The 19355-nt window shown below is 44.3% G+C and overlaps 4 protein-coding genes across 10 annotated transcripts; 2 read left to right on the top strand and 2 right to left on the bottom strand.

Moving 5' to 3' along the window:
* Window positions 1–292: 292 nt before the first annotated feature.
* LOC117138549 (lysophosphatidylserine lipase ABHD12) lies at window positions 293–4128 on the bottom strand. 3 transcript variants are annotated; one of them, XM_033300706.1, is made up of 6 exons: window positions 3991–4128; window positions 3627–3712; window positions 3272–3305; window positions 2131–2338; window positions 1670–1788; window positions 293–1607 (listed from the first exon to the last, which is right to left on the bottom strand). In XM_033300706.1, the coding sequence occupies exons 4-6, from the start codon at window positions 2214–2216 to the stop codon at window positions 577–579; spliced, it is 1236 nt and encodes a 411-aa protein (XP_033156597.1). In that variant the 5' UTR covers window positions 2217–2338; window positions 3272–3305; window positions 3627–3712; window positions 3991–4128; the 3' UTR covers window positions 293–576. The 3 variants fall into 3 exon arrangements, with proteins under 3 accessions (XP_033156597.1, XP_033156598.1, XP_033156599.1); XM_033300707.1 differs by having other exon boundaries at window positions 3998–4128; XM_033300708.1 differs by lacking the exon at window positions 2131–2338 and having other exon boundaries at window positions 3991–4127.
* Window positions 4129–4379: 251 nt separating this feature from the next.
* Window positions 4380–7780, top strand: LOC117138548 (ankyrin repeat domain-containing protein 13D). Of its 2 annotated transcripts, none has more exons than XM_033300705.1 (7): window positions 4380–4582; window positions 4706–4838; window positions 4897–5211; window positions 5275–5591; window positions 5763–5858; window positions 5916–6658; window positions 6787–7059. In XM_033300705.1, the coding sequence occupies exons 1-7, from the start codon at window positions 4490–4492 to the stop codon at window positions 6980–6982; spliced, it is 1893 nt and encodes a 630-aa protein (XP_033156596.1). In that variant the 5' UTR covers window positions 4380–4489; the 3' UTR covers window positions 6983–7059. The 2 variants fall into 2 exon arrangements, with proteins under 2 accessions (XP_033156596.1, XP_033156595.1); XM_033300704.1 differs by lacking the exon at window positions 6787–7059 and adding an exon at window positions 7077–7780 and having other exon boundaries at window positions 4382–4582.
* Window positions 7781–7789: 9 nt separating this feature from the next.
* LOC117138547 (exostosin-3) lies at window positions 7790–11918 on the bottom strand. The gene is made up of 3 exons (XM_033300703.1): window positions 11598–11918; window positions 11010–11135; window positions 7790–10957 (listed from the first exon to the last, which is right to left on the bottom strand). The coding sequence occupies exons 1-3, from the start codon at window positions 11823–11825 to the stop codon at window positions 8393–8395; spliced, it is 2919 nt and encodes a 972-aa protein (XP_033156594.1). The 5' UTR covers window positions 11826–11918; the 3' UTR covers window positions 7790–8392.
* Window positions 11919–12282: 364 nt separating this feature from the next.
* LOC117136907 (beta-glucuronidase) lies at window positions 12283–19322 on the top strand. 4 transcript variants are annotated; one of them, XM_033298025.1, is made up of 9 exons: window positions 12283–12539; window positions 16639–17042; window positions 17124–17436; window positions 17500–18037; window positions 18098–18241; window positions 18305–18389; window positions 18456–18632; window positions 18733–18871; window positions 18927–19321. In XM_033298025.1, the coding sequence occupies exons 1-9, from the start codon at window positions 12536–12538 to the stop codon at window positions 19091–19093; spliced, it is 1971 nt and encodes a 656-aa protein (XP_033153916.1). In that variant the 5' UTR covers window positions 12283–12535; the 3' UTR covers window positions 19094–19321. The 4 variants fall into 4 exon arrangements, with proteins under 4 accessions (XP_033153916.1, XP_033153920.1, XP_033153917.1 ...); XM_033298029.1 differs by lacking the exon at window positions 12283–12539 and adding an exon at window positions 14011–14090 and having other exon boundaries at window positions 18927–19322; XM_033298026.1 differs by lacking the exon at window positions 12283–12539 and adding an exon at window positions 15236–15321 and having other exon boundaries at window positions 16693–17042; window positions 18927–19322.
* Window positions 19323–19355: the final 33 nt, after the last annotated feature.

The raw sequence follows: 19355 nt of genomic DNA, 5'->3' as shown, positions 1-19355 counted from the left end.
TTAAAAATTGTATTCTAATGAAAATATTAGTAAGCGATTTTAATATTTAAAATTTATTCATTAGATTTTAAAGTTCACATATAGTTCTCATTAAGGTATAGCCGCGACACAAACCCTCAAGATAATTATTTTGTGAATATCTTAGATTTTAAAACTATCAAATTCATCATTCAAAATGTTATATATTTAAATACATGGTTTCACAATCTACCCTGTTTGCAAGATCAAATTGCTTCTTTTGAAAGTAAACTTAATTCTGGTGATCGATCCTTAATAAGTACATACGTTTGGATATTATATCGTTGGGAATTTTATTCAATTTTTACGACTACTATATCTTACAAATGACAACACCTAATACATTTAAAATATAGGATTTATCCCGGAATGTCACAAAAAAGAATAGACGCTAATAAATTGTTGACCCAGAACTAAAATGCAAAACTCAAAATATTGTCCGGGTTCCTCAACTCCTTTAATTTGGGCGGAAAATTTGGAACGTGTCAGTGTGATTGCGGTAAAAAACTAAATTATAATATTCGTCTTATGCATAAATTAATATCCATTTGATCGCACCTAGTATACGGCGTCACGGTAGTTCTCCACAAACTTTTGGATCAGTCCCGGCAATTCCGGTGCTCGGCAGAGGTATTTGTGTCCATACTTTCGGCTCGCCCCAAAGCGATGGAACTCCACGGGTCCCCAGGATCGACTTCTTCCATCCAATGCGATCCTATACAGACGATAGCCCAGATTAAACGGCACAACGACATCGTCCTCAGCATGGATGATCATGATGGGTTGCCGGAACTCCAAGACATGAACATCCGACTCAAATCTCAGCCTATTGGTGTACATTGGTTGCGAGATGGTAAAATTGAACCAGGGCAGATTCTTGTACAGCTTGGCAAACGGATGCATGCGTATCTCGTCCCGAATGTTGGTGAACGGGCTTTCGAGGATCACTCCCCTGGGAGCCCTTTCCCGTAGGCTGGCTAGCTTGGCGCACAGATGCGTGGCCACTCCGGTGCCAAGGGAATGGCCCCACACCACAATCGGATTGGAGGTGGTGTTGGCTATGTATTCAAAAACCATCATGGCATCGCGCACAACGCCTTCCTCCGTCGGAGGCACGGGATCGGAGTCGGCATAGCCTCTGTAGTCGAAGGAGAACACATGGTAGTTGAGCTTCCGCAGTAGCTTATACACCTCCGATCGGTGACCACTGCCTCGGCTAGCTGTGTTTCCGTGGAGATAGAGGACCACAGTCCCGCCAGGCATCCGCAGCAATCGCTCATAGAAGAGCTGCTCGTTTTCCGGCAGCACGACGGGAAATTCAGACCGTATGGCTGGCGATAGCTCCTTCAGCTCGTGTTCGTTGCCAGGGGCAGGATCCAGCTGCTGATCCGGGTCCTGGGCCACTTCCTCCTCCACGCGCAGCTCGCGCTTAAAACGACGCACTGCATTGCTGGGCAGGACGTGCCACACACCAACTCGCACTCCATCCTCGTCCTGATCGTGATCCTTTACGGTTATGTAGAAGTTCCGTGTGGCATACAGACCCACGCTTTCCGGCTTGGTGAGATCAAGTCCTTTGGGATACTTAACTAATATGAGAAATACGATTAATATTGAAATAATTTTACCTCACGGTTTTCTGGATACTTACTAAATGTCAGAAATAGGATGCCACGCTGGAACGTTACGGAGTAGCGAAAGATCAAAGGCAGGACCACAAAGATCAGGAAGAAGATCAGCAGACAAGCTTGCAGAGATCGCAGACCCACCCTGCGAGAAAAGTGAATTGGTGAGAGGTGATCGGTGATTGGGTGGCTGAGGGGGTGGGACTAACAACAGTGTTGAGTGACAAAACAACATAAAGGACGAGCAAGCTGGTGCGGATGTGAGCGTCATGGATCAGGGGGTAATGTGTATATACAATTGGGTTGCAGGCAAAGCGGATAAATATACGGAAAAGCGGAATCGGAACAGAGCCGGCGAATTAGCCGCGAAAGAAATGTCGATGTCACGATGTTCGGATTATAAATCAGAAGAATGGGTTTCGGGTTATGTCTACGAAAGTAGTAAAAACAAGCGCACAACATCGAATCGAATCGAATGGATACTTACAGACCAGTTAGCCAACTAAGTAGGATCGTTCCGGGAATGAGTGTGGCTAAGAAAACGGACCTTAGGCAATTATGAATCTCGTACATTGTGAATGTTTTACGTCCGTTCTCTATTATCGGCTTAATATATAGTTAGCGATATAACTTTCTATCGGGGAAAGCGACTTAACACTGAATGTTACTGATGTTGTGCGTTTTTGTGTGCGTAGCTTTCCCGGGCGAAAAGAGAGATAAATAAGTTTGTTGGTTAATTCAGATTGTTTTGATTTGTTTTCGTTTTTTTTTTTTATTTTGCTGGACGGATTAACCAGATGGGACGCATGCAACACTGAACCGGACCCGATAGCTCCTCCTCTGGATAGCGACCTTTGCACCAGAGGGGATAAACACTGACAAAGTGGCGTTGTGGGTGAGTGGTTGTTGGGTGATCGGGTGACTACACATATATTATGAGCAAGCAAAGGGCACTAGGGTGGTTCTCTATTATCCATGCAAACGTAGTCCTCGGATATGTGTTTCTTTCAGCTTACTACCAATAATGTTAGGTATGTATATATTAAACAACTTCCACCCACTAAATGAACTCAAAATTAAAGTTCAATTTTGATTTTTTAGGTTGTAAAACCTTTTCACTTCGCTCTACTAGTACCGACTGAGTTCACGGGACCGCAAAAACTATTTTCTATGACATACTTCCGTTTTTGATTCACTATCTACGAAAAATTTGGCACCCTATCGGAGCTTGAGCATTAACATAAAGATAATACAATTGTTAGGCGATAAGAAAAAATTTGTAATTTGAAATACGTATGGTATGTACATATATTAGTCGGGGTGTACAATATCTATCTGCTCCACAGATCACTTTCACTCATCCCCTCAGAACTTAATAAAATCGAGCCACCTTATTGGACAGAAAGCACAATAATAATGATAATGGCGGTATAATGATATCAGATATGAGCGCTACTCGAGCGTGACTAATGCTTAAACGCCCGTAACTTTTCTGGGGAAGCAGGGAAGCAAAAACTACGGAAGCAAATTCGTCGGGTGGTCGGTTATTCGGGATCGGGAAATACGAATATATATATATATCTATATATGTATGGGATCACAACACTTAGTTACACAAACAAACACACCTTTTGAGGAGTCGCCGGCGCGTGAAGAGCATAACTGTAAAAAGTAAGGGAAAAATAGAAAACATTGATAAGTCGATCATGATAGGGAATCAAATCAAAAGAACCGCCAAACTTTACAATTGCGATCAGTTATCGGTAGTCGCCTATCGAGCAGGAGGAAATTGTTTCCGGTTTGCAAATTTTTAGATCAAATTTTGTGCTTTAACTTGAAATGTTGGATACGCGCCTTGAGCTGTGAGCAAAGCTTCTTCACAAACTGATGGCATTTAAAGTCGCCGATTTTTTGTGCCTTAACAAGTGCAATAATGCCATGCACTTGTGGCCAATTAACGTCTAAATTGGCAATTACTCTTACTTGAAAAGAGAGCCTCTGGACGTCAGGTGGAATACAGCGTACGGAATCCGATCGAAAATTTCTCTCTACGCCAGAAGCATGATGACCTAAAAATAATAATTAATAGAAAACTCATTAAAATTCAGTTAAGTGGGTGGGCGTGCCGCAGGCAGGTAGAGCTACCGTCTCGAACAGAACTTTTCTTTGTACGTGTGAATAAACGGAAGGAGAGTAAATCGTGTAAGCACTCGTAGCCACTCCACCTAATCTCATTAACCCATTAGGGAACACCCACAATCCCCCCTTTTTAGCTGGCGCATCCATTTTTTATATAATTTGTTTGCGGTTTGTATGTGGGGTAACACAGTATTATTATTAAGCTTACCACTCACGCGCCAGCAACTTTTCCTATTTTCGAATCGGAAGCGGTCTTGGAAAACGTTTATTTCGCTATTTTCTGGAGCAATTAATGCTACTTGGAATATTTTCAGCCGAACAGCTGTCAATGTTGTTATTGACTATCGATGACAGCCAGAGATGCACAAAGTGATGGCACAACTTAAGCGTTGTATTAATTAATTTGTTGTTCGGTGAAGGTTATCCATTGGCATACTTTTATGACTGCTTAGTTATTTCAGTGGAGTTCAGTTTCAGAATTAACTATTCTTTGTACGGCTATAATTACTGGCTCTTTTTTTAATAAATTTTCTTTCCGATATATCGCACCGGCTTTTTACGACTACCATCACTAATCAGCAATCGGTGTCGTAGAAACAGTGTGACCAGACATCCGCCCATATAGTTTGTTTTTTTTTTCACCTAGCAGAGAAACAAAAGAATTGACAATTTAGCCGCAGATCAGACGACGCAAATCCCAATCCAGGATGAGGAGCGTCGAGGAGATCAAAGCGGAGTACCCGCTGCACTGGCATATCTGGCACAACGAACTGGAGCAGCTGCAGGCGGCCATCGACCAGGTGAAAAGGGGAGGTGGTGCTCCATGGGGGTGGGTGTGGCCTCCGGGGACAGGTGCTAATTGAATTAGCAGGGCACGGGGAAGTGGCACTGCGTTAAAACTCACTGATTCCGTCACCTTGCAGAACGATAAGGAAAAAATTGATCCCCGCGGCCGGACGCCACTGATGCTGGCTGTGAGATTGGCCAATTTGGCATGCGTTAAATGCCTTCTGGCGGCCAAATGCAATGCCACCTATGAGCACGAAGGCTGGTCCAGTAAGTTAACCAGGACACGCTCCAAAATTAACACCATTAATTGCCTCTCCTACCTTAGTTGTCCAGGAAGCCGTCTGCACCGGCGATGTGGACATACTGACGGCCATCATCGAAGTCCGGGATCTCCAGCGTCATGTCCAGCGGGTGACGCATGTGCCTAAGCTGCTGCAGCACCTACTGGACGCACCCGACTTCTACATCGAGATGAAGTGGGAGTTCACTTCCTGGGTGCCTCTGATGTCGCGTCTCTGTCCCAGCGACACCTACAAGGTCTACAAGCGGGGAGCCAATGTCCGGATAGATACCACCCTGCTGGGCTTCGACAACAACACCTGGCAACGGGGCAATCGCTCCTACATCTTCAAGGGGGCCAGTAAGTGGAAATAAATCAATCGATTTTTAATCTAACCGCCAAATTTGTCTACGCAACTTATAGAAGAAACTGCCACGATGATCGAGATCGATCACGATACAAACGAAGTTATGGTGGAGGAGATGAGCAGCGATATCGGTGATATTGTGGCCATTCCACCAGCCTTGGGCACCGTGAGGGCGCGTCTAAATGCCCCGGTGATCACGAACAACATCGAGATGGACAAGATTAGCTTCGAGCGCAACAAGTGCGGCATATGGGGATGGCGTAGCGAGAAATCTGAGGTGATCAACGGCTACAACTGCAAGGTGTACGGGGCCAGCAACGTGGAGTTTGTTACAAAGACGCGAATGGATCACCTTAGCGAGGAGCAAATCAAGGTAAGAAAATTTGAAAATACAATACAAATGATACATGTGCATGGCATCATTCGTAACATTCTGTAAAATGAATGCATTCTACATGGTTGTGTAAATGAGTTTCTTCTATGTTTCACGTATATTTTCTAATTAACTGAACTCGTGAAATATAAATCTGCTTTTCTGTTTTAGAACAAGACAGCGAGGACGCCACTGCATAGCCTGCTGGGAATTGCTGATGAGGACTATGTTTCCCCCGCTGATGCTGCTGCGGCACTAAAAGATCGCGTAGGTTTATTCATATTTTTCAATTTTGCCTCAAATAATTAACATTTCTTGCTTTAGTCACCATCGCCCCGGTTGGAGGAAGCTTCCAACGCTGGAGTCGAAAATGGTGGTCGAAACTCACCAGCCCCTGGAAATCAAAGCAACGGAAGCTCCGCCTGTGCGTCAGGCACCAGTACTCCCAAGTCTTCTGTTACTCCGGAGGAGTATTTTACTCAGGAGTTTGATCTTCACGGAAGGGATGTGGGCGGTCCCAAGAACCTGAGCACAAAGGTGCAGCGCTTTAAAGCCAACCTATGGTTAGCCGAGGAGCACCCCATTCGACTGCAGGAACAAGTGCTTCCCATTCTGGATCTCATGTCCACCATGGCCAGTCCACATGTGTCCAAGCTGAGAGACTTTATCACCATGCAGCTGCCTGCTGGTTTTCCAGTCAAAGTGGAAATCCCGCTCTTCCACGTTCTAAATGCCTGTATTACATTTGGAAATGTATTTGCTTTAACCATGCCCGTGGATAACGTGGCCACGCTGCAGGAGCAAGATCGTGTCACTTGTTTGGTCGATGATCGCTGTTTCGATATCCCAGCTCACTACACAAACAGGGGCAGCGATGTCCGTCGTCAAATTCCTCTCGACGAGGATGACATGCTACAGTATGCAATTGAGCAGAGTTTGGTGGAAACAAGCGGAGCCTGTGGCGTGGACGCCCGGGATGACGACAAGGTGGACATCTGGGAAGTGTTGAGAGGGCAAAATGTCGTGGGCTCCGATCTCCTGCCAGAAGATGACGAGCAGCTGCAACGGTACGTTCCCAACATACGATTGCCTTTGCAGAATACTGTTGTAGTTATTCTGCAAGGGATTATTAGGCTTTGTTTGTTGAAACTCTGATTTGTAAGCAAAACTAACACCTGTCAATGGTAAACGCTAGTGGCCACCGCTTGTCCTCGCACTTACTGTTTCCCCATCGCCAGCAGTACGGGCGGTATTCTCCCTCGCCCAAGCACCAACCCCAGTCCTTTCCCCACTCGCAACTCCAACTGGAGCCGCAGACTCGTGGGCGCTCAGCCTCGGCTGGTGCGCAGTTCAAAAACGATTTGGGCTACATGAAGAAGATCTTCAAGTAGCGCTGAAAAGATACTCCCCCTCCCCCTCCTGTCGTATTGCTAGTTTTGATCCAAGCTTTGTGTGTTCTTGTGCCTTTTCTTGTATCAATTGCAGAGTCCTGCAGGAATCACTGCTTGGCGCCCATGCTAATCTCCAAAGCGGTTCGCCCGCCTCCGACGAAGACGACGATGGAGGCTTCCGGTATGTGGATCCCGATCTGGCCATGGCCATGCGACTGTCGCAGCAAGAGCAGAGAAAGTTCGAACTGGAGCGGCAGCAGGAGCAGGAGATGATCGAGCAGGCGCTGAAGCTTAGCCTGCAAGAGCACTAATATACTACCAGCAATTCCAAATTGAAGTTATATTGATTTCAAGTGTAACCTTCGGGCTAAGTTGTAAAAATAATACGAGTACTTTAAGTTACCCTCGCATCCTTCTGCGCCCTGTCCTTGTTTTGAATTGTGATACAAGCGGGACGCAAGCGGGAAGCAGTCGCCTGGTCTCAACTCGTCCACTCGCAACCGAAGGATCCACCCTATATATACCATGTATCCAAAGTAGTCCACGTAGTTGTAGCTTTTGCATTGTATCTGGTATCTATTAGATACTATCTTAAATTTAAGTGCGTGTGGCGTCCGTGAGATATGTCTTATATGCGATCGAACCGGTTAGCCACATGCTTGCGTGTCCTTAATCTGTAACCACTAATCACCATAATCCGTAATTTATACCAATAGTACCCACTCACACATCATGCGCATGTAAGCCGACACCTTTTTGTGTAAATGAAGAAAATATATGAAATAATCATCAGGAAAACAACATGCGTTTTTTATACTTAGCGATGTAGTAATTTCGTTTATTAAGCACTATATACAAGTCAAAATCGGTACACAACTTATGCTAATTAAGCAAACACAATAAAGTCTCAAAATTTGATTTGGTATCTCTACTCAAGACTAATTCCTAAGAAAATGTAGTTCTGAAAGCAGCATCTAGACATTTTAGGCCATGCGACAAACATAGTTATTAATCGGTCAAGTGCAGGCTGTGCTATCTCGACTGGCTTACCAGTGGCTAACTTGTGTCCAAATAGAGTATATACATATGGGCTTGTTTTGGTTTTCACAGATTGTACGATTTGTTCGATTTATAATGAGTGAGTAACTAAATTTTCTACCTAAATAGTTTGTTTAAAATTTTTGTATTATTCCGTATTGCACACCTTTGGTTAGAGTTCTTAAATAATATTGTTAAGATATTCCAATTGGTTGGCTTTGATATAGGTATATAAAAACAAATATGTGAAAACCGTAACAGGCCCGATAAGTTTTACTTACAACTAAAAGTCATTCAGCTGGTGATCACCTCGTTAGGGTAAGTGAAGTGGCCGCCTTTGTCGGAATAGGGATTCTGGGATCAGTTGTACGACTAGATGTACTTGAAGCACTTTTGCTTGTCGTGCGGGATGCGCGTCTTGAAGAGAATGGAGTCCGCTCGGTACTGGGTGTTCAGCAGCGGCGTATAGCCGAACACCCGGCTGAAGAAATTGATGCACTTGTGCCGCTCCTGGAAGTGAGTGTCATCCTCGCTGAGGGAAACGGGGCAGCCGGTGCAGCGGAACGTCCACCTGGAGGTGACTTTGACTGGTGGTTTTCTAGTTATATGCGATACGAGGAAGTTCATGGCAATGTCCTCGCAGTTCATGTACTCATCCACCTTGTCCCTTATCGCCTGTGGCAGGTGATAGGTGTACAGGTAAAGGTAGTACTTGTGTACAAACGCAGCTCCAGTCAGCACCATGCTTAGTTCACAGCTGTAATTGGAGTTGTAGTGCCATTGGCCATTTGGATTTCCCAAATCCCAGGCGTGGTAACGTCCCGGGAAGCCTACAACTCGATCGCGATGCTCCCGCCAAACACGGAATCCGAAGAGAATCTCGTCATGACGCAGATGAGCATCATCGTCGACAGAGAGCACAGCCTCGGTTTCAATGACATCAAAAGGCAGAAATCGGTTGTTTAACGAATTCCTAGGAGCACGAAGGACGGCCACTGGTACTCCAATATCCGGCCATCTTAGGTCATCCAACGGTGGCTTCGGTGAGTTCCAAACCACCACGACTTTGTGCAGATACGGCAGACCATACAATCTGCCCAATGAATCCATCAGGACTTGTTCTCTTTCGTAGGTTAGCATAACAATGGTGAACTGCTCCCGGGGGTAATTGCCACCGAGTGACTCGCCGAATTCCTTGCCTGCTCCTCCTAGTCCCTTACCTATCGGACGAAAGCCTGTATGCGAGCCCATGAACTTGGCTTCCGAAGGCAGCGCAGGATCAAATGGCAGCTGGGGATATAGGTAAAAGGGATCCAACCAATCGTTCCAGGCTTCCTTCGCCTGCATACGCAGTATTGTATAGTTTCGCCGGAAAGCAGGACTGGGATAGGGTGGTTCGATGGGCCCCAACGACTCTTCAGGTTCCGTATCCAAGCCAACAGGTGGATCGGATTTAAGGGGTATAAATGTGCTGTTGAAAACACTTTGCGCTATAACCGAGGGCACTGGTCTGGGCGGGATTCCAAGGCGATCCCTCAAACTGGCGATCACTGTATCGACGGTGGCCTGCACAGAGCTCAAATAGCGTTCCCAGATGAGTCGCCCCTGTCGTCGCAGCAGCAGTAAGTCCGCATCCTGAACTGCTCGTAGAAGGAAATGCAGTTCTGTGATCCGTGCTTTCGGTAGAAGTAGTGCCGTTCTTCTCCAATCCACAGTTTCAGCGTATGGCAAACGCAACTCATCTGCTCCAAGGATAACAGGCACTGCTCCCGAACGGAGAGCTTCATAAATCCTAGCAAGCATTAGTGTCGACGAAACTCTTCCATTCAAAGGGGGCAATATCAGAGAAAACGTAGAGTCCTTAAGCAACTGGCGGCGCGAGGAATCCGAGCCACATAGGGTCCAATCTGGCAGGGAATCACCCTCCTGCTGTTCCGTAGCTGGGACGCACTGGAACTGCAGAACGAACTGATCTTGCGTAGCGCCCTTGGCCATATCCGCCAGGTGCTCCAGAATAAACGCATCTAAGGGGTTCAAACTACTTTGTTTGGGTCTCAGTTCTCCCTGGTAGGTAAGCAGGTATTTCCTTCGGGCGGGCACCATTTCCGCGCACTCCTGCCACACATCTCCTCCAGGAGGTCCCAGAATAGGGGGCACAATTAGGTCGTAACCTGGACGGAACTGTTCTCTCTCAAAAGCACTTTGCACCACAATTGCTCGCATGGTGTTCTGCCTGTAGAGAGGATTCGTACGATGGGATGTGAGATCTCTTCTCGCCAAGTTGAGCAGCACATGATTGCGTCCATCGCCGCCCCAATATGGCAGGCTGTAAAGCTTCTCCATGTCCACGGGGCAGTCATTTTCCAGAGTGGGCGTTGAGGGCTGCTGATTCTCCGCCTCCTGAGCCGCATAGCGATTGTTTCGCAATAGATCCTGCTCAAGCAGAGCCTCTCCCACCAGCACTAGATATATGCAGGCATGCTTGGGATCCTTAACTATATGAGCATTGTATCCCAAAGTCTGCTTTAGAGTCGTCTTCAGAAAACCATCGATATCGTAACCCTTTCGCTGTACGCTATGCTCATCCGGATCGTACAGATAAACAGGGAATCCGGAGGTTAGACTGCAGCGGGAGTGATTGAAGCAGTTGTGCATTTCGCAGCTGGCCGCCATCCCTCCAGTGATGGGATTATTCTTTCTGGGCAGTGTGTTTGGTAAAAGAGAGCGGGGCAAAGCCAAGTCCGGTGTGTTCCGCTGAACAGCCTCCCGCTGGGCCACCTGCGCCTGCTCCACGGAGATCTTGAGGCGCTCCAGTTCCGTTTGCTCCCTAAGCAGTTCCTGTTTGAGCTCCTCGATTTTTTGGTTGTACTGGCTAATGTCCGATTGCAGCTTCTGGCGACGGGACTCCAATTCGCGCAGCTCCACGGACACGGTACTCTAGATGAGAAGAGGTTATAGCTTCTGGCTATAGGAGTTCTCGGGTACTAACCTTGATTCTAACCATCTCCTCGATGCGCATTTTCAGATCTCCTGCTCTCATGGCGCTAAAATCTTCGTAGGCATCTAGCAGCGGTGAACTACGATGCAGATCCAGTGGCGGGGCATCTTGCTCCACCTGGAAAATATGAAAGTTGTCAGTTGATCAATTTTTAGAATATTATCTATGGTAAGTAAATATCTTTGACAAACGTTGATAACGTTAGGAGATAAGCAAAAAGTTTGTAGTTCTTGTGTGAGTATCTGAGATCGGACCTATTTTGAATATTTCAATTATATAATAGCAATGATAGATTAAATTCGAATCTTATAAATGATTGTATTTGTGTTTTACAGCCTGACCTACATACACGTATATATAAAGAAAACTCAAATATTTAGAAACATCTGAATGTAAGAACAATTCAAAAAGATTATTATTGATTCAACAAGTGTTTTTTTGTTTTAGTGTTAAGTGTTATCTTTAATTATAAGATCATCATCACAACAGCGATATATTTGGTGCTCCAAATATTTGAGTTCCGTTCTCCACTGGAGTTCACTTCCGGTATCCGAAAGACGGAGATTCCGGGATACCTACGCTGAGGATGCGGTATGCCAGGCAGGAAACGAGGAACAAGAGCATCAGCAGCACCATGGGCAGTTTGTAGCGGCGGAACTGCCGCATCCAGGATGTCCGGAATCCCATCGAGTGGCGGATTTGCGCGGAGGATAAGTTCGGGGCACAGGCGTCGTTGCCGCCGCCGCTGCCAGTGTCCAGGGGTTGGTACGCCTCTCCGGAATGGCCAAGGTCGTACGCCGGTGGCATGGCATTAGTTTCAGCTCGCGATTCCACCAAAATATCTCATTTATTTACACTTTATCGCGAGTGGAGTCCGTTTGGTTGGCAACGCGATGCAGGGCTACACAACCACCACTTGGAGTATGCGTGTACTCGTACATCGATACTTATCGGACGCATCGGTTAGCCCGCCAAAATTGAAATATTCAAAAAGTGAAAACTTAACAGTATTTAATAAAATCTTCAACCTGAAGACATAAAACCAATTATTTTGTATTTCTTGCTTAGTAATCTTAGCTATCACTGCTAGCGCTATCAAATATTTACAATTGCCGCAAATAACCAAGTAAATTTTAGCTTGCATTGGCTAACAGAATTACTCGCAACAGCGAATCAACAGATTTCATTTAACAGCGGATTCAAAGCTCGTAACAGTCGGATTTTTAAGTTGTCTTGACAAAGTGTGTTTGCGATTTTAGTCGCATCCAAATCCGCAGTGCGTCTGCTTCGGCTCTCGGTTTATAGTTTGAAAAAGTTTGTTTTTGTAATTACCGGCTAAACACTTGAACCGATTATTAATAGCCGCGAAATGACTGCCAATTTCTGAACATTTCTGTGTTCGAGTTTTAATTGGAAACGAAAATAGTTCCTAAGTGCACAAAACCGATTCCGGATTTTAATTATAGTCGCAAAGTTACATCGATCATTCGCCGGAATCCTGCACGGAATACTCGAATATGGGTAAAAGCCTCTATTTATATTTACTGTCGGTGACATTTTCACTTTCTTTTGGCCGCCCATTGATTCTTTTCTTTGCTTTGCGCCTGCTTTTGTGGGCCGGGCCTTGAAAGTGAAAGCCAAACGAAAGGAAAATGGCAACAGGCGTGGGTACATTCCATCGATACCCTAACACTTAGCACTTGGAGGTGCGATTTTTCGTGGACACTATTGGCCATTTAAAGTTTAGATAGCTATCTATTATTAGCTAACTCTTTCAGACTAAAACAGCTTAGTCTGTGCTCCTTAACGTTAGAAAATATAACTTAAAATACTGAGAAATGTAATTTAATATCATATATTGAAGCTGTGAAATAATAATTTAACTATTTCTAGAAAATCTATACATTATTTGTAAGCTACAGAAGATGTTTAAGGTGTTAGCTCTTCAAATCTGCAATCTTTTTTTGTCCAATGATAAAGCCTTGACCAAAATCACTGTCAATATGATAAGGTACAATCTCCCTTTGTTGAAAGGTCTATACCCTTCCAGTAATATATATATTTCACTTATAACATAATGTGTGTCAATTATAAACACAGGCAGTGCAACAATAATTCCAGTGACGTTCTAATCTTATTAGTTCCTGATAACCTTTGTTAGACCCCAATAGGTTAAGCTAATATTTATGCATGGCATTAGTACTAATAATAAACATGATTTTAATTAAACCCGAAAAAGATAACAAATGCTCGTGCAATATTTACTTGAGAACTAACCCATCAATGTGTGTCAACTTATTTTTATAGGGGAGTAGAAACTTCCGCATTTCGTTCCCAATCAAGACTAATTAAACTCCAGTTCGAGACCAGCCACACTTAATTGAAACTTAGGCCCACCCTTACAGAGTACAGTCTGCCTTGCCTAACGTGACTAAGCATCGAGCATGTTACTATAACTGTAACTATAACATAGCTATATATTCGAACAGTAAGTTATGAGTTATGAACATGATGTGGATGGCATTGGGGATTTTGAACTATGACTTTAGAACAAATTAAATTTGAAATATGATTTTTAGAAGCCAGACTGTATGACTGGATGACCAAATGACGAGTCTAGTGCTTCGGATTTGGAACAAGCCGCTTAGCCGGTGGCTTATCGAGGTTGGGCGGTGTTCCGCGGGAGGTGTGGGCTTAATTAGGGGCACATTCAGTGCAGTGGCGGTGCGTGTCTTCCTATAGCTACCTCCATCTGCCCTGTCCCCTTCCAGCTAAACCCCTTTGCCCCCGTTTACCCCGAAACCCCAACCCTACGACCTTTGGCGCTGGCAAGCGGTCGCAATTGCCTTGCCCACTAATGACACATCCGCCATGGGCTTCCGCGGATCCGGACTTGTATTCCGATTCGGAATCGGATTCAGTTACCCCGCAGCGCCGAACGTAGCCGCAAGAAACCGGCACACTCCGGCTGAAACAATTGCGGATAGTTGGGATCCATCCCCGCAACGAATCCAGTGAATGCCAACATGCATCTGAGGATCCGTCTCACGTGTCGCAAATATGAAATTTGGGGTAAGCACTTCAGTTGGCCCTGCACCGGTTCTGGTTATGTGTGTCTGGCTCGAATCGGATCGGATCGGTTGATGAGGTGCGTCTGGTGGCCCCCTTTCGAGTGATATGTGCGCAACGGTGCATCGCCCGCTGTGCCGAGAATTTTAATATCTGGAGTTTGGCTGGATTGCCGGCGGTTTTGGGGCCTTAAAAGCCCCACGCGGCGCAGGTGCAACCTTAGTCGATTTCGGTGTGTCGAAGGAGTACAGTGATTGCCCATCGCCATGTGTAAGCCAAGTGTTCCCAATTGTGTGACAAAGTATAATCAGTGCCAAAACCTATTAAATTTTAAGCAGCTGTCTTAAAATGAAAAAGCGTTGATTTCACGTGAAACACTTCATTAGCAAAAAGTACAAATCAATTAAGGAATTTATTTTTTTGGCTTTGTAACATTTAAAGTGCACAACAGCTTTCGCTTTTTAAAGCGTTACTTAAAAAAAAGACTTAATAAGCAAGAAGTACAAATTAGTAAAGGTTTTTTAATTTTGTCTATGCGACATTTAAAACAAAAACATTAAAGGGTGTAGAAATATATTTTAAACATGCTTAAGATTTTCTATGTGTACAAAAAGATGATTCAACCTAAGTGTGTCAATTTTAAAATTTCTTATTTTGAAACTAAAATTTTTATATTTTATGTCTAAAATGGATTCAATATTTAGCTACTTCAAAAAAGTATTTGTTTTTATCTTAAAATTCAGATAAAACTTAATTTCTAAAAAAATAATAGGCTACATTATTATGGGAGGATTATCTTTGCTTGCGATTGGTAAGACAACAAATCAATAGAAAAAGAATCTTCGCATGACTTTGATGCATGCTTTTTTATGATCCCAAACATTATTCAATAAAGTATAAGCAATTGATATTTATTGAAACTTAACTAAACTAAACTAGGATAAAATGTAATTTCAAAATTGCAAGAACTACTGGCTATCTAACGGTAAACAAATCGAGCCATCGATGGCCTATCGATCTTTGGAGGAGCTTTCTCTGGAGCTTTTCTGGCCTCACCAGCATAGACAGCTTTTGCGATTAGACAGCTGATTAACGAGGTTAAACATGTGAGACGCGATAAATAAATGGGGGAAGTAGCTGTAGTTTCCCGGCGACCAGCGAACGTGAGAGAACGGGCAAAGTTCTCGGTTTTCTCACTGCATGCGTATTATGGGATTGTGGCGGTTTCTGAAATGTTCGTTTCGCTTACCTTTTTGCCTTTTGGAAAACGTGTTTAACTAGCAAAACAAAGTGCCAAACAATGCCGACATTTGCATAAAAAAGAAATCAAAACAAAAGCCGAAACAAGAGCAAAACGAAACAAGCAGAACATGAATAAAGACAAAAACAAATTCTAAGCAGAGAACGATGACACATTGTTGTAAATGTATCTGTATCTGTACTAGCTTTACTGGGAGAGAAAGATACAGAGAGTGAAAGTTTTTTCCTTGAAAGCTCGTGCTCTCCGGTTTCGCAGTTTTGCTTTGAGCCGCTCATTCGCATTGTTTGGCACTTTGCTTTGTCCATTGTCCTGATCGTGTTGTTGTAATGCAAGATTCCGATTTCATTTCCGTTTCCCTTTGTTTTGATTCTCTGCGTTCCGATTCGTTTCGCCCGCCGACTTTGAAAATTTGAATCGTCTAAAACCATTGTGCAAGTGAGTATGAATATCTCAGCGGTGTTTACTGTACACGGTACTGTATAGTACCGTTACCAAAAAGCTGACATTGGAGAATTCTAATTAGACTGGGCAATAAAAATAAGAGGGGGAAAGGGGAAACGGCCATTAAAAGGCAGATAAGATATGAGAACATTTTGAGTATTTCTATGATTGGCAAAACACAGTGCATATACAAAATGTAATGTAATTTGTTGAACCATAATATTTTCTTTCAGTGTTCAATTAGCCGTATATTAAAAGTGTTCGTTCTTTTAGCACCAAACACATTAGAAAGTTTAAACGGATGGATAACTTATTTATCTTTACTTTATCTTTATTTATTTATTTACCATATTGAAATATGTATATGTACATATGTATATTTATATAATATAGATATAAATAAAAATAATGAATTATAGTAATAATGATTTTCCTTTGCACTTATCTTTTACGCACACGTTATCATGTATGTACCTTAGATATCTCTGATAAGCAGACAAAGGGATATAACTGTTGTAAATTGAGCGGGCTTATCTTTCCTATAATAACTGATATATCGAATCTTATTATTGATTATGTAGAAACTCTTCAACAAGCCAGTTGTGCAATTACTTACAGTTTTTGCAGTTCGAAAAACCGGAATGTCTGCACAAGATCAATATTATACCATTGTGCCACTTACCACGCACATATCTCTATATAATCGCGTTTTCCCTCATATCAGGAAATTGAAATATGTGATACGCACAATTATCACACCCATTATCGGTGCGGTGTAATCACTCCAAATTGTGTCCAGTAGCGAAACTCTTCTTTACACCCTGTATCTCTATGTGTATCTATTCGCAGCTCTCTCCTTCTTCTCCCTGGTCACTGGTCTTTATGTCCTGCACTTCTCCATAGCCCTGATCCTGGTCAACAAGGAGGTGCCACAAACGCGCGGAATGCTGTACCCCAGGGAATCGGAGACGCGGGAGGTGCGATCTCTGGACGGGATCTGGAACTTTGTGCGCTCCGACCAGGCGAATCCCACGCAGGGCGTCCGGGATGAGTGGTATGCCAAGGAGTTGAGCAAGAGCAGGCCCACAATCCCCATGCCGGTGCCCGCGTCCTATAACGACATAACCACGGATAACTTGAGGGATCACGTGGGCACAGTGTGGTACGACCGCAAGTTCTTTGTGCCCCGATCCTGGTCAAAGGATCAGAGGATATGGCTGCGATTCGGCAGTGTTCACTATGAGGCATATGTGGTGGGTACTTAAAATGTATTCTCATACCAACATTAACTAGTAGAGGATCCTATAAAATTAATGAGAATTCCTTCATTTCAGTGGATCAACGGCCAGAAGGTGGTGAAGCATGAGATGGGTCACCTTCCCTTCGAGGCGGAGGTCACAGATTTCCTGAACTATGGAGCCGAGAATCGGATCACCGTGATGTGCGACAATGCTCTCATTCAGACGACAGTGCCGCAGGGCAGGATTACGGAAGTGCCCAACGATGGTGGCATGACCATTGTGCAGAGCTACACCTTTGACTTTTTTAACTATGCGGGGATCCACAGGAGCGTGCATCTTTACACCACGCCACGTACTTTTATCGAGGAGGTTGAGGTCACCACAAACCTCTCAAAGGATGCCACCGGTGGGTTATTACTTCAATTGAGTTTCTATTAACTTAACTTATTTAAAACTGTAATACTTTTAGTTGGCGAAGTGTTCTATAGCGTAAGCGTGAATGGCAGCGCTGCCAATGAGGCAGATAATGTCCTCCACATTCAGGCCAATTTGTACGATAAGGAAGGAATTTTGGTGGCGAATGCCACGTCGGACCAAAAACTAGGCGGCAAGTTGCAAGTGAACCCGGTGAAGCCCTGGTGGCCCTACCTAATGCATTCCGAACCGGGTTATCTGTACCAGCTCGAGATCAAACTGCTGGCGACCAACGACGAGCTCCTAGATGTCTACCGACTCAAAGTGGGAATACGCACACTAAGTTGGAACAGCCAGCAGTTCCTGATCAACGGCAAGCCCGTTTACTTCCGTGGATTTGGACGACACGAAGATTCGGATATCAGGGGTAAGGGTCTGGACAATGCACTGATGGTGCGGGACTTCAATCTGCTCAAGTGGATTGGAGCGAATGCGTACCGCACCTCGCATTATCCCTACTCCGAGGAGTCCATGCAGTTTGCGGATGAGCACGGCATCATGATCATCGACGAATGTCCCAGTGTGGATACAGAGTTGAGTTGTTCCCAGACCTCGAAGGGATTCTTACTAATGCTGTTGTCTTCGATTTTCAGAAACTTCAGCCAGGAGCTGCTGGGCAAGCACAAATCGTCGCTGGAGCAGCTTATCCATCGGGACCGGAATCATCCAAGCGTGGTGATGTGGTCCATTGCCAATGAACCCCGGACTGGTAGCGTGAGTGCGGACTCGTACTTTGAGTGGGTATCTCTTTATCTTATTACCCATTGCACTCAGTTTAATCTTTTACTTTATCATTTCAGATTAGTGGCCAACTTCACACGCTCTCTAGATAAAACCAGACCTATCACAGCTGCCATTGCTGTTCCAAACACCCAGGATAAGGCGGTAAGTAAAGAAATGCTTAACCCAAGAATCTCAAGATATATTGAACTATATACCTTTCTTTTTCAGGGCCGCTCTCTGGACATCATCAGCTTCAATCGCTACAATGCCTGGTACTCAAATGCCGGACGTCTGGACATGATAACCCAGAATGTGATCGACGAGGCCATTGCCTGGAACAAACGCTACAACAAGCCCATCATCATGTCTGAATATGGAGCGGATACCTTGGAGGGCTTGCATATGGTGAGTATGGATGCTACGTAGAGATACTTCTAGCAGTAGTATCTTGAATCTCTCTTGCTTAAAAGTAAAGTAAACTAATACCTTCATCTTGTTCCCTTAGCAACCTGCTTATGTGTGGTCGGAGGAGTTCCAGACGGAGGTGTTTTCCCGCCATTTTAAGGCCTTCGATGAGCTGCGCAAAAAGGGCTGGTTCATTGGCGAGTTTGTGTGGAACTTTGCGGACTTTAAGACAGCACAAAGTGAGTGAACAATAGTTATTTTACGTATAACTTAATAATATATTTTCCTATTTAGCCTACACCCGCGTGGGAGGCAATAAAAAGGGTGTTTTCACCCGCGCCCGACAACCCAAAGCGGCAGCCCATCTCCTCCGCAAAAGATACTTTGCACTTGGCAGAGATTTGGACCAGTGCAGCTTCCCGGACGATCTCTTCACCTACATCGCCGACCTGATATCCTAATGGCTAGTAGCCAGTTGATGCTGCCCAAAGTATTCGGCCACTGTAAATAAGTTTACCGAGAAAAACTTTATGCTCGGACTTGCATTTTTGTCCGATTTCCATTCCGCTGCATTGCCCTGTACAATATAAAATGGTTAGCTCTAGTTGATTGTATTTTTGTATGTATTTGTATGTTTAAGAGAATAAATGAAAGTGCATTATTTATATTTACCACACAATATTTGCAAAATTGTCGAATAGCTCATAACTTAAAATTTGAAAA

Source organism: Drosophila mauritiana, chromosome 2R (genome assembly GCF_004382145.1).
Source record: "Drosophila mauritiana strain mau12 chromosome 2R, ASM438214v1, whole genome shotgun sequence".
In the NCBI taxonomy this organism is placed as follows: Eukaryota; Metazoa; Arthropoda; class Insecta; order Diptera; family Drosophilidae; genus Drosophila; species Drosophila mauritiana.
Note: the sequence above shows the minus strand (reverse complement) of the source record. Positions and strands in the feature narration are given on the sequence as shown.